This window comes from Kogia breviceps, chromosome 8, assembly GCF_026419965.1.
Source record: "Kogia breviceps isolate mKogBre1 chromosome 8, mKogBre1 haplotype 1, whole genome shotgun sequence".
NCBI classification, from domain to species: Eukaryota; Metazoa; Chordata; class Mammalia; order Artiodactyla; family Physeteridae; genus Kogia; species Kogia breviceps.
In genome coordinates this window covers 1,232,624-1,247,610 of record NC_081317.1, presented here as the reverse complement: position 1 = coordinate 1,247,610, position 14,987 = coordinate 1,232,624, and the positions used below count along the sequence as shown (strand labels likewise).

At 68.3% G+C, this 14,987-nt stretch overlaps 1 protein-coding gene across 3 annotated transcripts in view; it reads right to left on the bottom strand.

The window, feature by feature from the left end:
- Positions 1-14,987, bottom strand: part of NOTCH1 (notch receptor 1) — a 46,975-nt gene that overhangs the window by 16,219 nt on the left and 15,769 nt on the right. For all 3 annotated transcript variants that reach the window (XM_067040262.1, XM_059072874.2, XM_067040263.1), the window contains exons 3-15: positions 10,547-10,809; positions 9,670-10,008; positions 7,497-7,619; positions 6,733-6,966; positions 6,163-6,318; positions 5,836-6,021; positions 5,375-5,488; positions 4,523-4,636; positions 3,989-4,222; positions 3,793-3,903; positions 3,019-3,211; positions 1,444-1,589; positions 1,091-1,204 (exon numbers count right to left, since the gene is read on the bottom strand). In XM_067040262.1, coding sequence (XP_066896363.1) covers positions 1,091-1,204; positions 1,444-1,589; positions 3,019-3,211; positions 3,793-3,903; positions 3,989-4,222; positions 4,523-4,636; positions 5,375-5,488; positions 5,836-6,021; positions 6,163-6,318; positions 6,733-6,966; positions 7,497-7,619; positions 9,670-10,008; positions 10,547-10,809 — 2,327 coding nt within the window. The remainder of the gene's footprint in view (positions 1-1,090; positions 1,205-1,443; positions 1,590-3,018; positions 3,212-3,792; positions 3,904-3,988; positions 4,223-4,522; positions 4,637-5,374; positions 5,489-5,835; positions 6,022-6,162; positions 6,319-6,732; positions 6,967-7,496; positions 7,620-9,669; positions 10,009-10,546; positions 10,810-14,987) is intronic.

The window sequence follows — 14,987 nt, the reverse complement described above, 5'->3', positions numbered from 1 at the left end:
TTCCTCCCTGAAAGCCCTATGCAGGGCTTCCTGTTTACAGCCCACGGGACTGAGTCCTGAGGCCTCGAGGAAGCGTTATCTTCCCCGGGGTCCATTATCTCCCCGGCCCTCGGGTGTGATCGCCCAGGGCCTTTCTTTCTATCGGTTTCCACGGCGACCGGGGCAGGCAGGAAATTCGCTAGAGTTTCCGACAATTGTGCAGCGGGAAGCAGGAAGCGGGCAGACGGGAAGCGGGTCAGCACAGGCCGGCTCCTCCCCGCCGGCTCTCCAGCCCCCAATGTCAACGTGTCCGAAAGGGCCTCGGGTGAGCCCTGGGCGTGGAAGCCCCTGGGCGGCCACCAGGGGAGAGTTTCCTCACCGGTGCCAGAGAGAAAGTCCAGCTCCCCAGCTTTGGTCCAACACCGCTCTGGCCACGGGCCGCCCGATGGCGTGAGAACCGCAGTCACGGGCCCCACCCCGCCCGCCGGGGCGCTCTCAGGACCGCTGGGGGCCACAACCGTCCCCAGTGGCAGCACCCTCTGCCCATTCCCCGTGGGGCTGGTGGCCCTAGTCGCTGTGGACTTTTCTTCTTCAACACTTGGCAAATCTCTGCTGAGGAAGGGACCATATCTCGCGATCCCCTTGGCCAGGCCAGTGGCAGAGGCTGAGATGCTCGGGGACGAGTCTCCCGCTGCTCTCAGCGGGAACAGAGGGCTCCTTGTTTCCCCACACAAAGAGGGCCCGCCATCAAAGGAATCCCTCAGGCCCGGCCAGCGGACGGGGAGGGCGGCCTGGCCCCCGGGGGCCCGAGGCAGCACGGACGTTGGGCCGTGGAGGCCAACAGCCCGGGCCCAGCTCTGCCACCAAGGGGGCCACGTCACCAGATAAAATACTTGGGACCTACGTACGCTAAAACTTCCTCCCAGGCACCCGGTATTTTGTGGGCTAACCTGGCAATGACACCTGCAGGGCGAGGCCCTAATGTGGCCAGGCCCAAGTACAGAGCAGAGCCTTCGGGATGCCCGCCGAGCAACGCAGACGAGGCCAGCCCCGAAAGCCACTGCGCACCCCTCGGGCCCCGCCCCCATGGCAGCCCAGGCCCCGCCCCCACCTGTGTAGGGCAGGAGGCAGTTGCACTTGTACCCAGCCACGTCGTCTATACACGTGCCCTGGTTCAGACACGGGTTGGACGCACACTCGTTGATGTTGGTCTGGCAGTTGGGGCCTGCAGAGGGAGGGACAGCAGTCAGTGTGGCCGTCACCCTGGGTGCTGTGGCCAGGTCCCACCTGGTGTGGAGGAAGGGCCCTGCGCTGAGCCTGGGGCCTGGAGTCAACGCCAGCGGGCACCGCCCCCCCCCCACCAGGGAGGGAGCCGCCACGGGTCGCGGTGGCTGGAGCTGTGTCCCGGCTCCGTGCTGCCGCCCCGGGGGGCCCGCCCTGCGCCAGGAGCCCCACGCCACTCACCACTGAAGCCTTCCCGGCACGCGCACACGTAGCCGCTGGTCATGTCCTTGCAGGTGCCCCCGTTGACGCAGGGGTTCGACTCACACTCGTTGTTGTTGATGTCGCAGTTTGCCCCGCTCCACCCGGGGTCACAGTCACACTTGTACCTGCAGAGGCGACCACGCGGCAGCTCAGGTGTGGCCCAAGAGGGGAGGGCCTAGGCTGGGGGCCCTCCCCGCTCCGCCACCTTCCTGTGATCTGATTGGATGGAGGCGCCAGTCTGCTCTGACCCTCGCGGTCCTTTAGACACCTTCAGATAGCCCACCTTGCCCAAGACGGTGGTGAGGGTTTGTTAACCTAGATTGGGGACAGTGCCCAGTTCAGGGCAGTGGTCAGAAGGCCCTCCACCCTTCACTCGCTGTGTGGCCCTCAACGGTGTGCTTACCCTCTCTGTGCCAAACGGGGGCACGGGGTCGCTGCCCATGTCCACGGCCCCATCCAGACAGAGCAGTGCCAGGCACATAATGGGTGTCAGAAACTAAAAGTAAGCTTCTCCACGCTCTAACGGCGACGCCACGTATGTAGGGGGTTTCCCACACCACGCAATCCTCCAGCTCTGGGGACACCAGCGGAGTATCCCACAGTTCATTTCTGGCACTAGCTACCTGGAGTCGGCGCAGACCCCACAGATAGGGCTCGCTCCCACAGGACCGGCCCCAAGTCAGACACTGACCTGAAGTCCCAGGTTGTCACCTGTACTTCTGAGCGAACAGCTATGAATCGGACACCTTCCTTGTTGCTAGAATGGCTCACAAACTCAGGAAAGAGTTTACTTACAAGATTCGTGGTCTATTATAAAAGGTGAAACTCAGGAACAGCCCCATGGAAGAGATGCACAGGGCCAGGTACGGGGAAGGGCTCAGAGCTGCTCCCGCCGCCCTGCACCTGTTCACCGACAGGGGAGCTCTCTGAACTCCTGCACTTTGCATTTTTATGGAGGGTTCCTCACACAGGCGTGACCAATTTAGATCACTGGGCTGTTGGTGATTAACTCACGCTGCAGCCCCTCTCCCCTCCTTGGAGGTCAGGGTGGGGCTCAGAGATCCAACCCCCTCATCACACGGGTCCCCCGGCACCCAGCCTCATCCTCAGGTGTGCCTGAAAGGGGCTTTGACGAATAACAAAAGATACTCCTTCCGCTTTTATAGATCTGAGTGATTTCAGGAACCAGGACAAAGACCAGAACAATCACCTCATCACGCCGCGATGTCACAGAAACCCTGCCTGAGACCACGACACAAACGTGTTTGCCTGGCGAGCGCACACTGCGGCCCGCCCGCCGGCCCGTGAGCACACAGAGCCCAGGGCAGCGCTGGGCTCAGACCAGGAGCTGAGCGAGCGCCCGACGGCACATCTCAGGGCACCAACGGCAGATCCGTTCTTGAGGGGCGCCCACCCACTCAGCCCGGGGCCCAGCGCTGGCCAGTGCGGGGCTTCGCGACTGCCCCTCCCTGGCCCGCCAGCCGCCAGCCCCCGAGCAGGCCGCCTCCCTGGGGCAGGGCTCCCGAGGATGCAGAGTGTGGGGCGGCCCCATACCCGTTGAGGCTGTCCCGGCAGGCCCCATGGACGCAGGGGTTGCTGCTGCACTCGTTGACCTCGGACAGGCAGGTGGGGTCGTGGTAGCCCTCGGGGCAGCGGCAGGTGAAGCTGTTGACGCCGTCCTCGCAGGTGCCGCCGTTGTGACAGGGGTTGTCCGCGCACTCATCGACGTTGATGTGGCACATGCTCCCTGCGGGCGGTGGGACGGGGTGGCGGCTCGACACTCACGCCCACCCCCCCGTGGGAGGGAGAGTGGGAGGGGACTCGGGGAGTGGGTCCCAGCCCTCGGGGCCTCAGTCTCCCCCTCCGTGAAACCCCCTCCCCAGGTCCTTCCGAGGCGCAGACTCCCACCCACACAAACTCCCCTCCCCGGGCCCAGGGGCCGAGCTGGCCGGCGAGGGCTGAGGCTCAGGAGGCCCCGGACACCCTCAGGGCAGAGGGCCGTGGAGAGAAGCACGTGTGCCGGGAGCCTGGCTCTGCTCCGGGCCTGCCGGGCCGGCTCTGACCAGGAACGAGAGCCTCAGGGATGCCTGTCCGGTGCCGGCTGGAGCCCCGATCCTTCCGTGGTCTCCGCCACCGTGGCCAAAGCCGGTGGTCTGCCAGCTGGGCCCTGGGCGGTAGGCGGCCTACACCATCCTGCCCCCACAGTCCCCAGACCTGGCCCGTCCCGGAGACCCTGACGTGTGAGCGCAGCCTGGGCCCCAGAAGCGAGGCCGTGACGCGGGCTGGGGGGACAGAGCCCTGCGGGTCCCCGAGCCCCGGGCAGCTCACCTGTGTAGCCCGGCTCACATACACACTCGTAGCCGTCGATCTTGTCCAGACAGGTGCCCGAGTCACAGGGGCTGCTGGCGCAATCGTCCAGGTTGACCTCACAGTTGGGTCCTGACGGCGGGAGACAAGAGGCGGTCAGTCCCCGCCCCCGGCCGCGGCCCCGGCCGCAGCCCCATCCGCGGCCCCGGCCAGGCACCTGAGGTCCCCTTGAGGCAGAAGCAGAGGTAAGCGTTATCGCGGTCCTGGCAGGAGCCGCCGTGGCGGCAGGGCTGGCTGTGGCACTCGTTGATGTTGGTCTCGCAGTGGTGGCCCGTGTAGCCCGGCCGGCACAGGCAGGTGAAGGTGGCAACGCCGTCCTTGCAGGACCCGTAGTGGCAGGGGTCGGGGTCGCACTCGTCGATGTCTACCTCGCAGTGGGGCCCCGTGTAGCCTGCGGGGCGGGGGGGCCGAGAGGCTAAGTGGGGCTGCTCCCCGGGCACGCGGCCGTCCCATCCCGGGACACCACCAACCAACCCAGAGTCACTTGCGCTCCCGCCGGGGGAGACCGGGGATGTCTGGGGACGTCCCCCACTGCCCGGGTCGAAGCCTCACCTTGCTCTTGGCCCCGGGACCAGAGGCCCCAGAACGAGGGATCCCTTCCCAGCCTCAGCTCCCGGCTGCTCCCCCTCCCCGGACCCTACACGCCTGCTCCCCCTCCCCCGGCTCGGCCTGGCAGTGGGGCGGCCCGCACCTTCCGTGCACGCGCAGGTGTAGGTGTTGGGCCCGTCCAGGCACTTGGCGCCATTCCTGCAGGGCGTGCTCGCACACTCGTCCACGTCGTACTGGCACAGGTGCCCGGTGAAGCCTGCAGCCGGGGAGAGGGACGGCGGTCAGACACGATGGGCGCAGTGGCCCCACAGCCAGACGGGGGCAGGGAGTGCCTGGGAGGGCCCCCCGAGAGTGCTCTGGCCGGGGCCGGGCGAACCCCCCATTCTCTTCTCGTCCCCTCTCAGCTCCCGCCTTTCGGGTCACACGCCTCCCGCTCCCTCTCACAGGGGCCTCTGCCCCAGACTGACTCCGGTTGCTATGGCTACAGCCTCGTTGGGCTGAGAATCGGGTTCCCGGCTCGGTGTCTGGAACAGTTGCTTTGCATCTCAGGAGATCCAAGGCTCTGACCCACGACACCTCCCCGGGGCCCGGCGTCCCCCAGCCCCCAGCCCTCCCCTGGGACAGACTCGGGCCCCCAAAGGCTCCTCGGGCCCTCCTGGCATCATGTCCACTGCAGGCTGGCGGAGATGGGCGGCCAGGGCAGGCCAGACCTCCTCCCGTCGAGGCCCCTCGGGGGTTGGCAAGCACTGCTGCTCCCAGGGACCCGCCGGCAGGAAGGGGGGGTCGCTGGGGCCCCGGCTCCCCAGCAAGGTTGGGGGCCAGGACCCCCGGCCCGACCCAGCCTTGCCGCTGGGGGAAGCCTGAAAACACCCCACCCACTCCCGAGGTGAGAGTCGGCAGCCTCCCACCCAGCCCCTGGGGGACCCAACCCGGCGGCCCTCAGGGACAGTGGGGCACCCCCGCGGGGGGCGGGCGCGGCTGGGGCCGGCCTCACCCGTGGGACACTCGCACACGAACTCGTTGATCTTGTCCAGGCAGCGGCCGTTCTGGAGGCAGGGGCTGCTGGCACACTCGTCCGTGTTCACCTCGCAATGCACGCCCTCGTAGCCTGCGGGGACGGGGCGGTCAAGGGGTGCAGGGGACCCCGACCCGCCTCGGCGGCCCTCACCGCAGCTGAGGGCTCGGGATGCGGAAGGGAACGCCCTGCCCCCTCCACGCCGGCTCCCCGGGGCCGGCCCAGCCGCCCAGCTCTGGCCTGCTCTCTGCTGTGCCCTACGGGCCTGGCTCGGTCTCCCCAAACACCCGCGGGGGCCGCGGCCTGGGTGGGCACGGAGGCCGGGGGCAGAGGAGGTGCGGCCGGGGTGCTCCCTGGGGTCCGTCGGCCTTGACGCGGCTTCCCCACCCCCGCCTGCCGGGCGGTGCCCCGGATGGTCGGACGGGAGGCTGGCCGCGTACCGGGCATGCAGATGCACTGGAACTCCCCGATCTGGTCCAGGCAGGTGGCGTCGTTCTGACACGGGTTCGACACACACTCGTTGACGTCGATCTCGCAGCGCGGGCCGGTGTAGCCCTGCAGACACTGGCACTCGAAGGAGCCCAGCGTGTTGATACACTTGCCCGCGTGCTCACAGGGGTTGGCGCCTGGGGGTGGGCGGGCACGGCATGGTGAGGGGCTGCTCCGGGAACGCTGGCCTCCAGAACACTCTGGGGTGTGCCCGCCCCCCCATCAGACTCTTTCCACCAGGTTCCCCAGCGCCCCGGCTGCCCCTCGGCTGCCCGTACCCAGCGAGCACTCGTCCACATCCTGGCTGCAGGCCGGCCCCGTGTAGCCCGAGGGGCAGGTGCAGATGGCCTTGCCGTTGACGGGGTTGGTGTCGCAGTTGGAGCCCTCGTTGCAGGGGTTGCTGATGCAGGCATCATTGAGGTGGCACAGCAGACCTGGATACGGGGCGGCGGTGGTCAGCCGAGGCGCCGCCCCCTGGCCTGGGGACGCGCGGGCTGCCCACAGCCGGGGTCCACCCCCACCCGGCTATCCAGGGAGGGACCGGGACCCATCCCCCACCCCCACCCCCACCCCACGTACTGTGCCACTGCTAGTGATGCTGTGGACCGTCCCATGACGCCCGAGTCACTCTGGGAGGTTCACTGCCAGCAGCCCTGACGGCAGGCGACGCCCCAGCCCCGGCAGCCCCTTCACCCCAGAAAGGCCCCTTTTGGGGTCACCCTCACAGGCCCCCCCCCCCCCACAAACCTGCAGTCCGTGTGTCTGCGCAAGGCCACGCACGCGAGCCCTGACCCGAGGGGGCCCACCGCCGGGCGAGGGCAGAGAGAACCCGCCTCGTCGGCGCTCACCTGTGCGGCCGTGGGGACACTCGCAGTAGAAGGAGGCCACGCGGTCGTGGCAGGTGGCGCCATGGAAGCAGGAGGCGCTGGCGCAGTCATCAATGTTCTCGCTGCAGTCCTCGCCGGTCCAGCCGTTGACGCACACGCAGTTGTAGCCGCCGTGGGCATTGTGGCAGGTCCCGCCGTTCTGGCAGGCGTTAGGCATGAGCTGGCACTCGTCCACGTCCTCGGTGCAGTGCTGACCTGCGGGGGCCGGGACCGTCGGGCCGGGCGGCGCCTCCGGACCCTCAACCACAGCCGAGGCCCTCCCCCTCGGGGCGCGGGGCCCCCTCCACCAGGAAGCCTTCCCTCATGACTCCTCCACCTGCCGCCAGCCTGAATGACTCCTTCCCCTGCACCCCTGGCGCCAGAGGGGGCTCTCATCTGGCTGCTGTGCAGGCACAGGTGCACCAGGGTCCACGCTCGTCTGTGGGCGGGGCGGGCGTCCTACCGGCCAGCGTCCCCGTGTCTTGCCCAGCAGCTGGGCTCAAACTGGGGACCTGATTCTGGCTCAGGGCTGCCCGGGGCCAGGCTGCAAAGGGCCCACACAGACCAGCTGGTGCCACATCCGTGCTGGCTGCTGGGGCGGAGGCCTGAGAGCCCGGCGGCGGGGCAGCCCCAGGTCACTCCGGAATCCTTCCCGGCCTGGACCGGGTTCTCGGCCCCGCTCCGGCCCGCCACGTGCGTGTGCTGCAGCAGCAGTGGCGCCCACCCAGGCCTCCCCGGGCGGGCACCTGTCCACTCCGGGGGGCAGCGGCAGTTGTAGGTGTTCACGCCGTCCACACAGGCGCCTCCGTTCTTGCAGCTGTTCCCTGGGCAGTCGTCGATGTTTGCCTCACAGTTCTGGCCGGTGAAGCCTGTGGTGCGGGGAGGAGCCAGGGGCCCGGTCAAGCCCCTCCCCGGGGCCGGGCAGCGTGTGTCCCGGCCCTCACCGTCCTGCCACGCTCAGCCTGGCCTCTGGCATCTTCCTCGCTGCACCCACGACACCCTGCTCTGGACAGAGAGCTGCCCCTCCATGGCCTACCCTGTGATGCCCGCCTCACAGCCCCCGGAGTGCACGCCCCACCCTTCCCACTCCTGTGCCCGGGGCAGGCGACACGTTCCTCTAAGGAATCCTTTTGTAAAGAGCCAGCTGAACAAACAGGGACCCAGGATTACAGGGTTCTAGAGGTTCTGCTGTAAAAGACGTTCTGTGTAGTGGCTCCGGTAACTGGGCACTCACTGCCTGCTGGCTCGCCCCACGCTGGGGGTTCTCTGCAACACCCACGTGTGCGGCCACAGATACCCTGCCTTGCCGGGGCTGCACTGGGCCCAGGGGCCCCCCAAGCAGGGAACCGGAGAGGGGAGACAGTGGACCCAGGTGGGCAGTCCTGGGGGGACTGCAGGCGTGGCCCTTGGCTTCCCAGGAACAGAGGCGCGGGCAGGGCCCACCTCCTCCCCCAGCCCGGGCCCACCTCTGCGGCACCAACTCTGCGGCCAGCCGGTTAGCTATTAATCCATTCAACTCCCACTGGTTCAATAATCAACCCAGAAAGGGGCGTCCGGCAATAGCCCAACCTGCAGCCAGTTACTGATTAATGTTCCTCCCGGGGTGCCTTTGGACTCCCTCCTGCCCCTCCCTCTGAGGCCAGCGCACGGGAGCCTGGATCCCTCACTCCAGACCCACTGGTATGTGGTGGGCCGAAAGTACTGCTTCCCCCTGGCCTTGGAGGGTGAGTTCTAAAGCAGGATGGGTCTCGCCTCCCCCATCCCAGGTGGGGCCCGCACCTGCCCCGGTGTGCAGCACCCTCTGGCCGGCCCCCCACTCCGCCCACCTCCACGGCCCCGCTTGACCCACGTGGCCAGACACAAGGTCCCAGGCCTGGGGTCCCACAACCACCAAGAAGGCATCTGAACCCAGAACCGGGGGGGCACGCCTGGCCCGGCCCCCTGTAGACAGCTGAGCAGGCCAGCAGCGCCGCGGCAGGCAGGCAGCGAGGGGGGCGCCACTGACACGCAGGAAGTGCGTGCGCCCGGCGTCCGCACGCAGAGGCGGCCGCTGCAGTGACAAGGCCCGGGGCTCATGGACATGGGCGGGCAGAGCACTTCCTCTTTGCAGGGGCCGAGCTGGGCCGCGGCAGCGTGGGGGCTGGGGCAACCCCCGGCTCACCCCTGGGCCAGCCAGGCCCTGGGCTCCCCTCCAGCACCCAAACCCCAGCCCCACCTCCTCATCCCCCGCCCCCCTCCTGAAACACCCCTCCCTTCCTCGTTCCTGCCCAACTGCCTAACCGCCAGCGCGCAGCTGACAGACGAGAGATCGTCAAACCTCTCTGTCTTGTTGTTACTAGTATTTTTAGATCACCAGCAGCAAAACTGACTCAAATGAAAACGACGGTGGCACATCTGGGACACACAACAGGGAGAGCGGAGCTGCTGGGGGGTGGGGGGCTGTGCTGTCACTGTCACCCCACCGGCGGGAGGCCAGCGGGGCCGGGTGGAAGGGCCCCCGCTGGGGCAGGCGACGCGCGAGCCCCAGCCTCCCTGTCCCCACCTCGGGGAAACGGGAAGCCCGGGGGCCGCTGCCTGCTGCTGCGGAGAGCTCTATAACGTGCACGTGGTCCCAGGGAGCTCAAGATTCAGGGCTTCCTGAGTGGCCTGGAGAAGGCCGGTGGCAGGGGAGGAGCACTGGGGGTCACAGGCCCAGCTGCCCGGTCACGACGGACCGGTGCCCGGGCAGAAGTGGGTGGGCGGGTGCCTAATGGGTGGCCCCCATTCCAGACCCGCCCCTACACCACACCCAAGGCTGCCCTCCAATCACCCGCGCTCAGTGGACGTCCACCCCCAGGCCCGGCCTGCCCTGCTCCAGCCCTGTGCTCCCTCCACCCTGGGCACCCCTGGCCACCCCCAGCTGGGGCCAGCGAGCGGTACCTGGCAGGCAGGCGCACTCGTGGGCGGTGTCCCCCGTGGGGCGGCAGGTGCCCCCGTTCTGGCAGGGGGAGGGGCTGCAGGGCACGTAGGGCAGCTCGCAGTGGGGGCCGGTGTGGGTGGCACGGCAGGCGCAGCGGTAGGAGCCGACTTCATTGTGGCAGGTGCCGCCGTGGTGGCAGAGCCCGGGGTTCTGGCTGCACTCGTTGATGTCCTGCCTGCAGGTGGGGCCATGGAAGCCGGGTGGGCAGCCGCAGATGTACGAGGCCTCGAAGGGCAGGCACTGGCCACCGTTGGCACAGGGGTTGGAGGCGCAGGGGTCGGCCTGCTGGCATGTCTTCCCTGGGGGGAGGAGCGAAGGGGGTCAGCTGGCCTCCCTGCTCCCCGCGCCGGGCCGCCCCGAGAGCCGGGGGCGGCCTCCGGGCACCACGGAGGAGGTGCCAGCCGGTGATGGACCCCACGGCGTCGGCTCCTGACACCTCAGGACCCCGACAGCTTAGGGGCTGAGTGACCGTCGCAGGATATGCACGCGGCAGGCGCCCCTCCAGAGCCCGTGTTCTTAAACTCTGGTGCCCGCAGTGACACCACGGCTCCTGCAGGGGGGCCTGCGCTCCTGGCAGGAGGGAGCTGGGAGTCTCTCCTTTGCTCACAGAGGCGGGCAGGGGTGGGGCCCTCCAGGGCTGCAGGGGGGCGTGGGGACACTCGGTGGCGGGGCGGGGGGCCTCTGCGCCACTTCTGGATCATGGACCCAACAGCCGAGCAAAGCCTTCCCCAGCCACACAGGCGGGGCCGGAATCGGCTGCGTGGGCAGCTGGGGGAGGGCCGGGGCCTGCCCACCCCTCTCGAGCGCCACAGCCCCGTCTCCCGCCGGCATCCTCACCTGACCAGCCCGGGGGGCAGAGGCACTTGTACTCGGTGAGAGTGAGCAGGTCACAGGTGCCACCGTTGAGGCAGGGGCTGGCGAGGCAGGCGTGGTCGCGGGGCGTCAGGCACAGCGGTCCCGAGAAGCCCAGGCGGCAGTGGCAGGTGTAGTCCACCAGGCCGTCGCGCTCCACCATGTGGCACGTCCCGCCGTTCTTGCAGGGGGCGCTGAGGCAGGGGTTGGGCGCCTGGCATCGCTGGCCCACAAAGGCCCCGCTGCAGCTGCGGCAGACACACCGGGGCAGTGAGCGCCCGCTCCCCGGCCAGCCGCCTGCCAGCAGCCCCGGCGTCGGTGGGGCCCCACCCCGGGCAGCAGGCACAGCCGGGGGCGGCCCCTCGAGGAGCGCGGGGAAGTTCTGGGACCCGAGGGGGCGGTGGCTGCCCAGTTTCACTAGCGTGCCAGACGCCCCTGAACTGTACGCTTCTAAGTGGTTAACTTTACATTAGCTGAATTTCACCTCCATCGAGAAAAGGGATTACGTTAACTGGAGAAACCAGAGACCAGAGTGTTCGGTGGGCGCCGGCGTAGGTTTCAGAACTCACGGAGGCGTCTGTCTGCACCCTGGCAAGCCACCGAGAAGGGGACCACACGGGCAGGCACGGCCGTCCTCTGCCGAGGGGAACGGTGCTCTGTAAAATCCTTAGTTTCGGGGGCCTGCCTGCTTTTTCTCCTCTTTAGCTTTTCGGTAACAGACGTGCGCGTTATTTGGTTAATAGAAGAGTTCACAGCTTTTTTTCTCTCAACGCCGATAGGATAGCAAACGTGGAAAGGACTGCCAACAACGTGGCCTGGCTTCCCATTTTCTCTGCGACGTGGAGCTCTTTGTCAGGGGTCTGATGCGCCGGGGACCCTGCTGGTTGGCACCCATCCCCCCCCACCCCCACGTAGCACCCAGACACGGCTTTTCCATCGTGCGGTCAAGCCTTCGCGACAGGTGTCCGCACCACGTCAGCCAGCAGCAGAAACACCCGCTGCCCAGCTGGAGAAGCCGGGCTCCAGGAGGAGCGCCGCCCTGGCGGGCCGGCACGCTCCCCGGGTACTCACTGCCCGGGCCGTGACTGGGGCGGGTGAGCCAGGAGGGTGGCGACCTGCCTCCCCTGCCCCCAGGGCCGCTGCCACGCGTTCCCTGCAGGGAAGGGCTCAGCGCCTGCCATCCCCACCCCAGGGCTCCCTCGGCCACCCGTCGCTTCGGCTTCTGGGGGCTGGGCCATGAACGGCTCCCGCGAGGTCACCTCGCGGCCCTGCACTCGAGGAAAAGTCTCAGGAAAGCTTCTGGGAGCAGCCAGGCACCGCTCTTCCCAGCGGCAAAGCCTCTGAGGTGGAACGCTCCTGGCCTGGCCCCCAGCCTGGGGCAGCCTGAGAAGGCAGCCCCGACGCTGGGCCCACAGCTCTGGGCACCTGTGGGCGGGGCCTCCTCCTAGCCGGCGGGGCAGCAGGGGGCGCTGCCAGGAGCCTGGGGTCCCCTGGATGAAGGGAAGGCCCTCCTGAGCGCAGACCATCCCACCTTCCCGAGCCAACCAGAACCCCTGCCGCCAACAAATGCCAGGCCCCCACTCCCTCCCCTCCGGCCTGCCCTGGGGGCTAAAATCAAAGCTGCACAGGGAAGAAGGGGAGGGGCGGCCCCTGCAGAGGCCCTTCCCCAGGCTTGGCGGGTGGCAGTCTGCGGGGGCCGGGGTCTGTGCGTTTCTCAGCAGCTGGGCTGCTCCCCTGTCCCCGAGGCCTGGGAGGCATCTGTCTCCCTGAAGCCTTTTATCTGTGGCTGGGGCTTGGGTAGGGCAGGCGGGGAGGACGCAAAATGGCCACTCCGGCCCACCATCTGTTGCCAGAAGCCAAAAGTCCCAAACCAACTGGCTTAAAGAAAGCCAGCCGCCCTCTGGGAGGGGTCCAGGGGAGGTAACTCAGGCCTGAGCCAGCCCGCTCAGGGGGTGGGGGGCTGGCTGGCTCCTCGTGAGGGGCACAGACCCCAGCACGCGGCCCCCGTGCCGCTGGCGCCCTGGCACCTTGGCCCCTGCAAGGCCACACCCCGGAGCCTGGGGAAGGCGGTGTGACCCCCACTGTGCGTGGATCCAGTTACAGGCCGCCTGGTCCCCAAGGCATCTGGTACTGGGAACCCAGAGCCCTGGGGGTGGGAGGGGGGAGACCCAGGAGGCAGCACCTCCGCCACCTCTCAATGCCCTCCATTGTCAGGCAGGAGCTGCCCGCAGCTCCCACTTGGAGAAAAGGCTCTTTTTTCTTTCCCAGCTACTGACGGAGCAGGCAGGCGGTGGGTGCTGGACAGAGGGGGGTGCTTGGTCATCAAAGCGGGATGGGAGCCAGTCCTGTCCACGCCTCCCTCTCGCCTCTGGGCCCTGCCCCCACCCCGCCAGCTCCAACGGGAGGCAAGCCCACCCGCACGGGCAAGATGAGGCGGGCCTGCCCCACGGCTTTGAGGGGAATCCACACAAGGCTGCCCAGTACCGTCCTTCTTGCAGGCGAGGCCTCCATCATTGGTCCCGGGGGTGGTGGCGGGGGGCACCCCGGGACCTGCCCCCACTAGAGCAGTCCCCTGCTCAGCCGTGTTCCCAAGCGGACCAGAAGGGCCCACTCGGGTGTACGACCCTAGACCCTCCAGCCACGGGGCAGTGTGCCCGTGAACCAAGCCCCCTCTGCCCCGTCCTGAATGGGAGGCCTAACGTGGAGGACTGTGGGAGAATCCCCCTGGACCGGGAGCATCCCGGCCGGTGAGGCTGTGTCACGCTGGGCCGGCGAGAGGGAAAACGCACCCAGTAAATGAGGCGTCGGCAGCGCGGACAAAGGGCGGCCGGGGAGCAGGTGCGCCTGCGGCCGGGTACGCGGGCAGCAGCTGCTGCCAGCCCGGGCGCGGCGGCCGCCAACCCGTGGGCGGGGCAGGAGCCAGGGGGGCCCCTCTGTGGGGGAGGCGGCAGCTGAGGGGCCCATTGTCCTCCCCACTCCCGCCCAGGCCTGGTGGACGCTGCCGTGAAGGCATGCTGCCCATCCGGGCCGGCTGCGGGGCTGGGGCCGGGCCCGGGCCGGCCGCCGTCCACCAGCACCCCAGGCAGGGGGTGGGCAGGGCCGGGGGGAGGGGCAGCCTCCGGGGGTGGGGCTGCCGTGTGAGGTACGACCGACCGGGGTCTGGTCAGGAGCCTCAGCTGGTGGGGAGGAAGCCCTGAGCCAGGCGGGCAGGGTCCGGGCCTGGGGCGGTGGGGGGTGCTGGGGGGCGGCGGGGCAGCTTTCAGCCAGTCCCGGAGGCCACTCCCCAGCGCCCGCCCCCCCCCGAGTTATGTCCCTGCTCTGGCCAGCCCCCAGCCATGCCCCGTCTGTCCCCTAGACCTGTCTGCACCTCTCTCCTACCCTGGCTGTAGCGCTGGGCTTCCTGGGGAGACGCCCACGGCACCCGCCCGTCCCTAAGAAGGCGGAGACCCCGTAAGGCTGCTCGGGCATGGCCAGGGCCACCAGCACCAGTGGGCAGGCCCCTCACGGCCATTCTGTCCTCGACACCTGTCCTGGCAGGTCAGTGTAGGTGCCCGGCGGGGACAGGTGCCCGGGCTTGGAGAGGGGAGTCACACCCAACACCTGCCATGCGATTCCAGGCCAGGGGCCGTCGGGGGCCACGTGGAGAACCCAAGACGGGGGGGGGGCACGAGCCTCCTGCAGACAGGATAGGATCCACCCCTGGCACCCTGGGGCCCACGACAGCTCCCCGTTCCTTGCTCCCCTCCTGAAGGAGGTCACCCCAGCCCCTGTTCCTCCGCTGGCCTTCTCCCCCACACACACCAGCCTGGCCGCCTGGGCGGGGTGACCTGTCCTGGCCCCCCTTGGCCAGCGGCAGGGGAGTGACAGGTCGGGCTGAAGGTCCCAGGAGAAGGGCTGCAGAGGGGCCCGCCCCCCCCACCCCCAGAGGAGGAGTACCAAATGGCTGCAGTCGTCCGTTCCCCACCCCCCAGCCTGGAGCTTTGTTCCCGCCTCAAAATTTCCACTGTGCCGACGCTCGGCCACACCCCGCCAGCCCGCTGCTCCATAGAAATGCAACCCCGGAAAGAAGCATCCCGAGGCAGATGTTACCTCGACCTTTCACCCTTTCACCCGGGACTAATTCTAAATTGTGCTGTTTTCCTTTCTAATTTAAGCAGGCCATCTGCTTTCCCCAGGGGACAGATGACAGCTCCCTTCCTCCCCTCAATTCCAAGGGGGAGGGACTCAGTACTGAGGAGGGATTTACTCAGTTCTGCCCTCAAGGAGTTTATGGTCCAGGGGGGGCCAGAGCCAGGGGTGAGGCACAGGCCCTGCACCCTGGCCGGGAGGGGCGGGGGGTCAGTGACATGCTGCTGCCCTCCTTCCTTCTGCAGGAGGGACACAGGGGCCCCAGGGAGGGGCATCCTGGGGGCGCCCCCAGTGGATA